At 51.1% G+C, this 12,056-nt stretch overlaps 1 protein-coding gene across 1 annotated transcript in view; it reads left to right on the forward strand.

Annotated features, from left to right (window-relative positions):
• ATP2C2 (ATPase secretory pathway Ca2+ transporting 2) overlaps window positions 1–12,056 on the forward strand; it is a 78,340-nt gene that overhangs the window by 26,748 nt on the left and 39,536 nt on the right. Inside the window, exons 4-7 of the mRNA XM_052655577.1 lie at window positions 1,192–1,281; window positions 2,583–2,618; window positions 2,755–2,816; window positions 6,225–6,333. Coding sequence (XP_052511537.1) covers window positions 1,192–1,281; window positions 2,583–2,618; window positions 2,755–2,816; window positions 6,225–6,333 — 297 coding nt within the window. The remainder of the gene's footprint in view (window positions 1–1,191; window positions 1,282–2,582; window positions 2,619–2,754; window positions 2,817–6,224; window positions 6,334–12,056) is intronic.

The raw sequence follows: 12,056 nt of genomic DNA on the forward strand, positions 1-12,056 counted from the left end.
CCCAGGGATCGAACCCAGGTCTCCCGCATTGCAGGCGGATTCTTTACCAGCTGAGCCACAAGTGTCATGGGGTTGGGAGGAGCCAGTAAAATGTTGCAGTAAAGTGCTGAGCACAGGGCATGGCTTGGAAGAGGTGCTCGGGAAATGCCTCTTTTCGGGCTGTTACTGTTTATTGTAATGAACGTCTCTGGTGACCATCCCTTCCCCACATAGTAAGGTTTCAGCAGACCACTTTCTGCCTGTCCTGCTTTATGTGTGGGCTTAAAAGGGGCCCCATCAGAGCCGGGAGGGTCTCGTTATCCATAGCCAGGGTGGCACTATTGGCCCGTGGTGGGATCTCTGCACTGGGCCTGACACCTGCATGCTGTGTCTCATGGGGACTCACCTGTGTCAAATGGAGCAAGGCAGATGTTTGGCATGGTCTCCAGGAGGGGTGGAGGGAGACTGGTGGTGTCCGCGCTGGTCTGGAGGGCTGCTCGGGTCCAGCCACAGGGTAGGCGATGAGGTTCTGGGCTTGGGATTAGAGTTCAAGGTGAGGCCAGTGCCTGGTCCCAGCTGTTCAGAGTGGCCCCAGCCAGGACTGAGGACCTCAGAGCTAACCCTGAGCCCGTGGCTGGACAGCCCTTGTGCAGACACAGGCCTGCTGCCCTTGGGGAAGTTTCCCGTCAATCTTTGCCAGGGCTGGACTGGGACACGGGGGTCATCATACTTTCACAAAGCTGGCATGCCTGGGGGCCCCAGTGCTCCAGTCTAAGACCCTTTAGTGGGAGTCAACCCCCAGAGACCTACTGGAGAGCTTCCCACAAAATCCTAAAACCTGCATCAGAGTTTCTGAGATGGACCTGTTGTGAATGGAGCACACAGGAAGCTGGCCCTGAGGGGCAGGTTCTGACCTGGAGCAGCGAGGAGGCGTGGCGAGGCGAGACCAAGAGCTGGAAGGCAGGGCCAGGGCTGGTGTCTTGGTGACAGGGGCACTGTCGAGATGACCCCAGGACGCCGGCGTAGGGTGGACCGCAGTGGTGGGCCTTCAGGCGGAGGAGAACCACCGGGTAGGGACAGTCCTCCCCTCCTGGCCCTCAGGTCACTGCAGGGCCAGCCTGGAAGCCAGGCTCTGGGTGCGCCACTCCACTAGAGCAAGCCCAGTCTCCGATGTCCATGAGCCTAGAGAAGATCCCACCGCCTGTTTTTCAGTTCAAGAACCCTCTGATCCTGCTGCTCCTGGCCTCTGCCTTGGTGAGCATCCTCACAAAGAAGTATGAGGACGCCATCAGCATCGCCGTGGTGAGTGCACCCCATGGGAGTTGGGGGACAGTGCCCCCTCCCCCCCACCCCAATCCCAGACCTGGCTGCTGAGGTCCGGCTGAGTCTCTGTTTATCTTTGTTATGCAAGGAGAAAAAAACCAGGCTGTAAGAAGAAGAAAGGAAGTAGAAAACACAGCATAGAGAAAGGACAGGAAGTGTCCATGTTCTTCTCCCTCACGAAGAGCTGACTCATTGGAAAAGACCCTGATTCTGGGAAAGACTGAGGGCAGGAGGAGAAGGGGCAGCTGCTAGCCTGTGAGGCTGTTTGAATACAAGTGAAATGAAATGGATTCGATTTCTTGGGTGAAGTCAGCACCACAGTCTGAAAGCATCAGTTTGTCAGCGCTCAGGCTTCTTTATGCTCCCCAGCTCTCACATCCGTACATGACTACTGGAAAAACCATAGCTGTACCTGGTTCCAAAATGTTTTTGTTTCCCTGAAAGGAACCCCCGTACTCATTAAACAGTCATTCCCCTCCCCCCGACCAGCCCCTGGAAACCACCATCTGCTTTCTGTGTGTCCGGATTTACCTATCCTGGGTCGTTCTTATAAACAGAATCCTGCGCTGTGTGACCTTTTATATGTGGCTCTTATATGTGACCTTTTGTTTAATGACTTTCATTCCTGCTTCCTTCCATCTGTCAAGCGCTGTCTTTTGAAATACAAAAACAGATTCCTTCCATGTGGTGGACTTCAGTGTTTCTGTTGGAGAGCCTGAGGCTAGGTCCACATCTTCTGCTGTGAAATCATGTTTATTAGAAGCTGTGTTGCTGTTTGTTCAGTCTCTAATTTGTGTCTGACTCTTTGTGATCTGTGGACGGCAGCCCACCAGGCTCCTCTGTCCTTCGCTGTCTCCTGGAATTTGCTCAAATTCATGCCCATTGAGTCAGTGATGCTATCTAACCATCTCATCCTCTGTCAGCCCCTTCTCCTGCCCTCAATCTTTTCCAGCATCAGGGTCTTTTCCAACGAGTCGGCTCTTCATGTCAGGTGGCCAGTTATTAAATGCTGGTGAGATATAAATGATCGTTATCTATACTGTATCATTCTGTGTTACAAGCGTATCTATGCCAAAAACTCTAGGAAGATAACCCCCAAATGTGAACCTGCGGAGGCAGAATTGGGAGTGCTTTTTCGGCTCTTCTGTTTTCTAAATCTCTGCACAGTGCTCTATTTTGCAAGGAAAAAGGAAATACATTTTGGAAGACAGTGTTCTCCCCTGGATCGCTTACCTGCCCATTGGCAATGGGTGTTAACGTGCCCTCCGTTTGCCCCCTAGGCTGTGCTCATCGTGGTCACCGTCGCCTTCATCCAGGTGTGTATATGTGCCCTGAGTTCCCAGGCGGGGTCACCTGGGCTGATGGGAGCTCTCGGGGCGGGGCGGGGGGGGGGGGGGGTGCCCAGCCCCTCCAACCCCTCATAAACACAGTGTTTTGTGTGCTTCCGGCCAGGAGTACAGGTCGGAGAAATCTCTGGAAGAGCTGACAAAGCTGGTTCCTCCCGAATGCAACTGGTAAGTCGGAGACCTTCCACCCACCCGACCCCGGGACTTTGTGGTTCATCAGAGGAGTCAGTGGGCCGGCGAGTTTGGCAAAACTTTGGCCACATTTATGTCCTCTGTCGTGTGATATGGGAGAACCATGTCTTCCCGGGGATTAGCAAGCCTGATCCCTGCCCCGCCAGCAGATTGCTGTGTGTTCCTGGGCGTGTCGTTCAGTCTCTCTGGGCCTCCGCTCTGTCACTGGTGTCTAATCAGAGTGCTCAGCCTGGGGGCTGTGGATGACAGGGCTTTGGGAAGAGGGTGGGCCACGAAACCTGTGATGAAGTGTGCAAAATTGTGTGCATTTTCCCTATAAGGCATTTGACATTTTTCCTGAGGCTCAGAAGAAGCTGAGGTGGGGGCCGTGGGGGCGGGGGGGGGGGGGGCGCTTTAATAATAAGCTGAGGCCTCAGAACTCTGATTGAAGCAGGTGGACAGCTCAGTGATAAACCCTGGCCATTTGCTCAGCTGCCCGCCAGCCCCTTTCCTACCCGAACATTCCTGCTTTGCATTTTGTTATCACATCACCCTCCCCAAAGATGTTTAAAAAGGAAAGACAAGAATGTCTCCCCTTACCTCCTGGGCCTGTCTGCTTAGCTCAATGCTGTGCAAAGGGACTTTCTGGAAGATTCCATCATATGTGCTGCCCGGGACAGCGTTACTAATCACATATGGCTGTTGAGGACTTCACCCAAGGAACTGAATTCTTCATTTTATTTAAGTTGAACTCAAGCAGCCTCACAGACTAGTGGCTGCCATAACAGATGGCTCAGCTTAGAGGGTTTGCAGGGGCCGTTGCCCTTGGTAAAGGAAATGGCAGAGGCAGAAGTGAGAATGTTGTAGCCCTGCTGTTGTGTGTGTGTGTGTTTCAATTTAATTTTTTAGTGTGTCAGCAATCCCCAACCAGTTATTCTCCTTGTAAACATGAAACCACTTTGGAAAAGGCCCAGGTCTTCTCCCTCACCCTTCCTGGCATCAGCTGAGGTTGTATTAAGTCATGTGTCTTTCCCGAATACACACTGCCACTCATGAGAAAGTCACTGCTGGCATCTCATGATCCAAGGTACTTTGGAAGGATTTCAACAGATTGTAACTCTCTTTTATCCAAAGGATAAGCTGGGAGAAAGAACCTTAACATATATTTGCATACAGATGGCATAACTGAGCATAGAGCTGGAGGATAGAAAGACCTAGTGCGAAGTCCCTCCTCTCAAGGAGTCAGCAAGTGAAGAGTATGTGTGTGTGAGAGAGAGAGATACAAGGCAGAGAATAATGAGTAACAAAGTAGAGACCAAAAGAGCATGCTGAGAAAGCAAGAGAGGCATGAGTCAATTCTAGAAGATTCTTTCGGGGGGCAGTAAAAATGTCTGGGCTTAATAATGGGATGAACAAGGTGTCAGAAACCCAGACGTGTGATGTGTGACGTAATCCTATAAGCAGACAGAAGCATCCATGATTTATGGGGTTTGATGAGCTGATCTTAAGTTTAAATATCAAGTCTTGGCCTTTCAGGCAAATAGTATGCATTATTGATGTCCCTGGGAGTTGCTTCTGAAAGACAATTTTATTTTCAAGAGCTGCAGAGGCAGGCAACCTGGGAGAGTTGAAAGAGCAGTGAAGGGACACAGCCTCCCTCCCCAAGCCCCTGAGACCCACGTCAGGAGAAGCACCTGCCCTGCAGACCCTTCCTGCTTACCTCCATCCTTTGTGCGTTCATTAAATATTTACAAAGCACCCACTGTGTGCAGGGCGATGTCCCAGGTGAAGAGATAGGAAAGCCCTGGCCTTTGGACCTCTCACACTCCTAACAGAGGAGACAGATAATGAAGTGAAGGAATGAAATGATTTTGGAATGAGGCAGGTGCATTAAAGCCAAAAAAACTGAAGGCCAAAGCCACACACCAATTAAAGAGAACCTCGTGGTGACTGGTGGAGATGTGGGAACAATCTTGAATATCTGGCTGGCAGGTTACTCTGCTCTGACATTTAAGGTGGAGCTGACCTTTAAGTTGAGGCCTGATAAATGGCAGGGGCCAACCTGGGAAGAGTCGAGAGAAGAGCAGGCGTATATCTGATAGGTGCTCTTGGCTATAAAACCCAGAAAATTTAGCTGCACAAACTGCAAGGAAACTGTCTTGTCTGTATGGCAAGGGGTCTGAGGGGAGGGACCAGTGGGGTTTGTTAATTCAAGATGGCACCAAGGACCTGGTCCTTGTATTTCTTTACTCTGCCCGTCTCAGCTTGCTGGCTTTGTTCTTCTACCGGATTCCCTCATGGCCCCCGGATGGCTGCCACAGCTCTAGACATCACAACCAGACATGATAAAGTTGAAAAAGTCCAACAGAAGAGGCCATGTGTGTGTAAAGAATGAGAAAACCTTTCTCTTGAGCCCCTGCCAAATACCACTCCTGTCTCTTAGGCCAGTGTTGTAGATCATGCCTGTGTCTACGTCAGTCACGGGCAGGGGATGGGATCACTCTGACCATCTCAGTCTGTCAGGACCCACCCCCTGGAGCACTCTGCTGTGGGGAGAAAGGCAGGTACCTGGATAACTGCATTCTGTTAACAGGGAAGAGGGGAGTGTCTGCTCCACCATTCAAGATCCACAAAGACCTTGAGACTGGAAAGAGCTGGGTGTATTCAAGGGGGTGCGTGGCAGGAGGTGGGGTGTCTGGGTCTAACTCCCAGGTTCCTGGAGAGGGTTTGGAGCAGGAGGAAGTTGTGATCTCATTTTGTGCTTTAAGAACTCTCTGGCTGCTACAGGAAGGAGGCCCAGGGAGGGGTACAGGTCCAGCCAAGGAGCTTCTGCCATGTTGGGTAAGGAGCAGCATGTCGTGGGTTCCAGTGGGAGCCCGTACACAGAAGCATGTCTATGTCTAACAGCAAACAGCTGTGAAGAGCAGTCCCAGGCCTCGGGGGGTGAGGGTGGGGGTTGCTCCCTGGCTTCTTGGGCATTTAAGATGCTCCTCCTGGCTTTAACAAGGTTCTGCTGTCCCTGAGGTTGGAGCCGGGCTCTGCACACCAGAGCGCTGTGTTCTCCAAGGACAGAAGCACCGCCAGCTGCCAGCTTTGTTAAGGAACCACTTCTCTAGACCTGCAGAAGCTTCCAGAGGCCGTGTGGTCCCGCCTTGTTTCCAAGCAGGGTGAACAGTAGTCACCCCACTTTTCAAATGAAGTCCAAGTCCTCCCAGGAGCCAAGCTCTTTCCCAAGAGTCTTTTAGGACATGTGAATTTTAAAAATAGTAAAACCATTAAAGCACAAGCGTTTGTCCACGTTGGAAAGAGAAAATGTATTTCTGTAACCTTTGCTCAAGTTTATCAAAGTGCCTAAAATTGAGATGTCAACATGGATGCGTTTGCTTTTTCCCATTTAAAACGCAGCATAAGAGAAGGAAAGCTCCAGCACCTGCTCGCCCGAGACCTGGTACCTGGAGACATCGTGTCTCTCTCCATCGGAGACCGCGTCCCTGCCGACATCCGTCTCACAGAGGTGAGGGGCCCAGACCCCTGTCCAGGGGCCGTGCAGACACTTGGCTTCTCGGAGGCAGGCATTCTCTCCTTCTTGCACACACATGCACACAGACATAGGCATGTGTGCACACAAGTTAGTGAGCAAGCTAATTTTAAGCACGAAGCTCCTCCGATGGCGTTTTATAAATCATGTATTCTCGTGTACGTATAAGCCTAACACGTTCTTGTTATATGCTTTCCTAGCTTGTAGCCCACTGCAGTAGAGAACTGAACTACAGTGGGGCCGAGGAATGAGGGAGAAGTTGCCTCTAGAAACAACCACACTGTTGGCAGACAGAAGCGCTGTCAGACTGCTTAATCTCGAGGATAAGAACAACCAGTCCAGCCGTAGAAAGTAGCACAAGCCTTTGTTAAGAGCGCAGTTTGGGACATTAGGTGTGGGGCTTCGTCCCCAGCCTTTGTGGGTCTCAGGGTGTCACGACCTCACAGAACATTCCCTGAGGCTCTCGAAGATGATCCTGAATCCTCAAGAAAAGGAAGAAAAAAGAAAAGAAAAGGTGAAGTCAGGTTCAGAGAGATCCGTTGATGGGCGTAACCTATTTTATGATCCCTGCCAAGAAGGTTTAAGGATTGTTCAAAGCTTTTAGTGATAAAGGATTAAGCCCAAGTTATCAGCCTGATTTATTTATTTAAGGAGGATGTGTTCTCTGGGTCAATAGCAGGCTGTTGGAAGGGTGGCCTGGAGAGAGGTAGGGAGTGGAGGGGGACAAAAGAGACTGGGAGCCAGCCTCCGGGACCTGCATTTACAGCACCCTGAGCCTGTCTTTGGAGGCAAGGCGGGGGCCAGAGGGCACCTGGGCTTTCCAGCTCCTCTGCCCCCGTTTTCAGCAGGCAGGGCACAGCAAGTGTACCCCACAGCAGGGTGAATTCCTCTCTGTCTGCTTCTCCCCACATGAGCATCCGGCCTCCGAGTCCAGGGCGTGTGGTTCCCAGTCAAGGAGCCGCTGTCCAGTGGCCAAGCCCCACCTGCAGAGAAAGCTGGGGAAACCAGTCTGACATTGTCCATGCCTCCCTAGGGATGGGCCCTGCCCTGCAACGTGGAGGAGTACAGGGGCAGGGTGGTGTCCACATACTGGGCAGCTGATAAACAGGACGCATTTATACTATGGACACTACAGGAAGGCAGAGCGCTGAAGTGGTTAGTGCCCTGGAGCTGGGCATTAGCCACATCCTATCCTTCAGAAGCTGTGTGACCTTGAGGAAGTAGCTTAACCTCTCTGTGCCTCAGCTTCCTCATCTGTCAGAGGGGTTAATGTTCATTCCCACCTCGAGGGGTTCTCGTGATGCCGAACTGAGCTAAGACCATCAGCCTGCTTGTACAGCCCCTGAGGTGGGGACAGAGTCCCGAATATCAGCCATTGATTTAACTGTTTGTCATTACCAGGCTCGACAACAGTTCCTTGAAAGAATTTTTTAAACATCAAATAACTCCCCTCCTACTTCAACTGGTTTTCTTCCTGCCCTGCTTCTATCAGATTAGATGGTGTCTGGCCGTTGCCAGCACGAGGACTTTTTCAAGGCTACCGGCCGCCAACAGTCTGCCGATTTTCTCTCTGGTCCTTTTGCAGATCGGTAGCTTTGTTTACTCATAGCAGAGTTGTGTTTTTTTTAATAATTTTTTTCGTTTGGCTGTGCTGGTCTTCCTTGCTGCCTGTGGGCTTTCTCCAGTTGTGGCGAGCAGGGACTCCTCTCCAGTTTCGGTGCAGGGTCTGCTCATCGCAGCGGCTTCTCTTGTTGCGGAAGCTCTCTTGAGCTCTAAAGCGTCTGGACTTCAGGAATTGCTGCATGTGGGCTCAGGCGTTGCAGCTCCCGGGCTTGAGAGCACAGGCTCAGCAGTTGTGGCCCAGGGGCTTCCTTGCTCCGAGGCATCGAAGCAGCCCCCTGCGTTGTCCAAGGGTCAACCGTGTGTAACAATCAGATCGGCACTAGCCACTGTGTAAAAACCGCCTTGCTTCATCTGCCAGTGACCTTAAGAGGACAGTGCTCTCCTTTTACAGTGAGGACACAGAAGCCTGGAGGGCTGAGCTCACACAGTCAGTGGGGCAGAGGGGACTTGAACCTGGGCCACCTGGCTCCGGAGCCCAGACTCCAGGTCCTGTGTCGATGCAAATAATCGCTAATAAGAATGGAGCACGTGAGCCAAACTGAGGACTGTAGCCCAGGAGACAGGCTCGCCATAGCCTGGACAGACTGCTCCGGAGAAGCATACTTTTCAGCGCTGTTTGTATCCTGTCACAACAAAGAAAAAGAAATTCCATCAAACATGGCAGGGGTACATTCCTTCAAGGTCACCAAAAGGACAGATTAGCACGCACGTAGTGAGAGGCATGACCTTGGCATCTGGGAAGAGAGCCTTATCGCGGAAGGAGTCCTGGCTTGGAGGCGTTCACCCCTATCTTCAGGGTGAGCGCTCTTTGCTTCTGGGTAACGTGTCCTTTCCTTTGATGATGAAAGCAGGTGTCCCATGCACGGCACACACAAGCTGTGCTGGTGACCGTACAATCCAAGCCAAGTCATAAATGCCAGACCAGCTTCCCCAGCCTCCGCCACCTCTTTCCCGATAGCCAGCGCTCCGGACTTTCTTCCTGGCTCTCTTGATCTCCCTCCAGGTTTCCTCAGTGTATCAAGTGTTTAGAGCTGCTGAGCAAACTATTACATACTTACGAAGGTCATGGCATCCGGTCCTGTCACTCCATGGGAAATAGATGGGGAAACAGTGGAAACAGTGTCAGACTTTATTTTCGGGGGCTCCAATATCACTGCAGATGGTGATTGCAGCCAAGAAATTAAAAGACCCTTACTCCTTGGAAGAAAGGTTATGACCAACCTAGATAGCATATTCAAAAGCAGAGACATTACTTTGCCAACTAAGGTCCGTCTAGTCAAGGCTATGGTTTTTCCAGTGGTCATGTATGAATGTGAGAGTTGGACTGTGAAGAAGGCTGAATGCCGAAGAATTGATGCTTCTGAACTGTGGTGTTGGAGAAGACTCTTGAGAGTCCCTTGGACTGCAAGGAGATCCAACCAGTCCATTCTGAAGGAGATCAGCCCTGGGTGTTCTTTGGAAGGAATGATGCTAAAGCTGAAACTCCAATACTTTGGCCACCTCATGCGAAGAGTTGACTCATTGGAAAAGACTCTGATGCTGGGAGGGATTGGGGGCAGGAGGAGAAGGGGACGACAGAGGATGAGATGGCTGGATGGCATCACTGACTCAATGGATGTGAGTCTGAGTGAACTCCGGGGGTTGGTGATGGACAGGGAGGCCTGGCGTGCTGCAATTCATGGGGTCGCAAAGAGTCGGACACGACTGAGCGACTGAACTGAACTGAGGGGCATAAACAACACAAGTGTATTATTATCTTGCAGTCTGGAGGTCAGACTCAAACTCAGTTTCACTGGGTGGAAATCAAGGCGTTGGCAGGACTGTGCTCCTCACTCCCAAGCTTCAGGGGAAAATTGGTCCCCTTGCATCTTTCAGCTTCCAGGGTCGCCCACATTTCTTGCCTTGTGCCCCGAATCGCTCTACCACTGCTTCTGTCTGTATTTCCTTCGCTCAGACACCGCTCTGATTCCCCTCTCATAAGGACCCTTTTTAAAATCAGTTGATCTCTTTTTTCTCTTTTAATTAATTAATTTGGCTGCCCCAGGTCTTAGTGGTAGCATGAGGAACCTTTTAGCTGTGCCATGTGGGATCTAGTTAACTAACCAGGGATCGGCCCTGGGCCCCTGCACTGGGAGCGTGGAGTCCTGACCCCTGGATGTAATGACATTTAGGGGCCCCCAGGATCTTACAAGCTAATCTCCCCATGGCAAACCCATCTGTTTAATCACACCCACACAGTCTCTTTTGCTGCTAAGACAACACTTTCACAAATTCCAAGGATTAGGACTTGGGTGTCTTCAGAGATTGGAGGGTAGGGGGCTACTATTCAACCCACCACCCTCAAAGCCCTCCTCTAAGCCTCTCCTCCTTCCCTGCCTACCGAGGGCACCCCTCCCAAATCCCCATCAATCAGTCAGTCAAATATTTCCTGAGCACTACCACAGGACCTGTGCTGTGCTGAGGAGGCAGTGAGAACAGACGAGACCTCTGCTTTTATAGCCTGGAGTGATAGACCACATCTACCACAGGGGAGCTTGTGGGAAAAGCCCGGGGGATTCTGGACTTCCCAAACAGGACAGACTTGACTGGCCTACTGCAGTCACAGAGCGCTTCCTAGAAGCAATGCCTTTCGAGCCGTTCTGGAATGGACGTGAATCAGCTGTTCTAGGCAGAGGAGACCCAAGCCGTGTGCTCAGCCCTGACTTGGAAGCCAGATGCATTGCTGCTTTCAGCTGCCCGCAATGCATCTTCACACAGGAGGGCCGTTCCTGCCATCCGGAACCTACTTCCCACCAGCAGGACTTACCTGTTCTCATTCCTGAGGTCTCAGCTCCTACCCGTCCCCTCCCCACCGGCCTCACTGATCCCTCTCCTGAGGCATCACCTCCCCTCCCTCCCCCAACCCTGGATTCCTGCTGTTCATTCCAGTGCCACTTGGCTTTCCTGTTTATTGCTCAGTTCAGTTCAGTTCAGTCACTCAGTCGTGTCTGACTTTGCGACCCCATGGACTGCAGCACACCAGGCCTCCTTGTCCATCACCAACTCCCAGAGTTTACTCAAACTCATGTCCATTGAGTCAGTGATGCCATCCAACCATCTCATCCTCTGTCGTCCCCTTCTCCTCCTCCCTAATCATTCCTAGCATCAGGGTCTTTTCAAATGAGTCAGCTCTTCGCCTTAGGTGGCCAAAGTATTGGAGTTTCAGCTTTGACATCAGTCCTTCAATGGACATTCAGGACTGATTTCCTTCAGAATGGACTGGTTGGATCTCCTTGCATTCCAAAGGACTCTCAAGAGTCTTCTCCAACACCACAGTTCAAAAGCATCAATTCTTTGGTGCTCAGCTTTCTTTATAATCCAAATCTCACATCCATATATGACCACTGGAAAAACCATAGCCTTGACTAGACAGACATTTATTGGCAAAGGTCCCTCCACAAAGGCAGGGAGTTTGTCTGTCTTGGTCATTACTAGATTCCCAGGGTCCAGAAGAAGGCTTGGCCCTTGGCAGGAGATGGATGGACAGATAGCCACCTCCATTCCAGCATATCCAAACCCACACCCACCTCCCCCGCTACATCCTCACCCCTTCCCAGTCCCCTAACCCCCATTGTTCCTGTTTCCCAGCCAGCTGTCTTCAATCTGTCTCTTCTTTCCTCTTTTTAAGGAAAAAACAGACTTTATTTCTTAAAGCCTTTTTCTTTTTTTGACCACGCCATGCAGCTTATGGGATCTTAGTTCCCCGACCATCACCATGACCCATCCCTGCTGATGCTGACCTTGATCAGCTGGCTGAGGTCTGTTTTCTCACATTTTAATGTGTCACCAACTAATAGGGTGCAGATGACACCACCTTATGGCAGAAGGCGTAGAAGAACTGAAGAGCATCTTGATGAAAGTGAAAGAGGAGAGTGAAAAAGTTAGCTTAAAACTCAGCAGAAAACTAAGATCATGGCATCTGGTCCTATCACTTTATGGCAAATAGATGGGGAAACAGTGGAAACAGTGAGAGACTTCATTTTGGGGGGCTCCAAAATCACTGCAGATGGTGACTGCAGCCATGAAATTAAAAGACA

This window comes from Budorcas taxicolor, chromosome 18 (genome assembly GCF_023091745.1).
Source record: "Budorcas taxicolor isolate Tak-1 chromosome 18, Takin1.1, whole genome shotgun sequence".
Taxonomy (NCBI): domain Eukaryota; kingdom Metazoa; phylum Chordata; class Mammalia; order Artiodactyla; family Bovidae; genus Budorcas; species Budorcas taxicolor.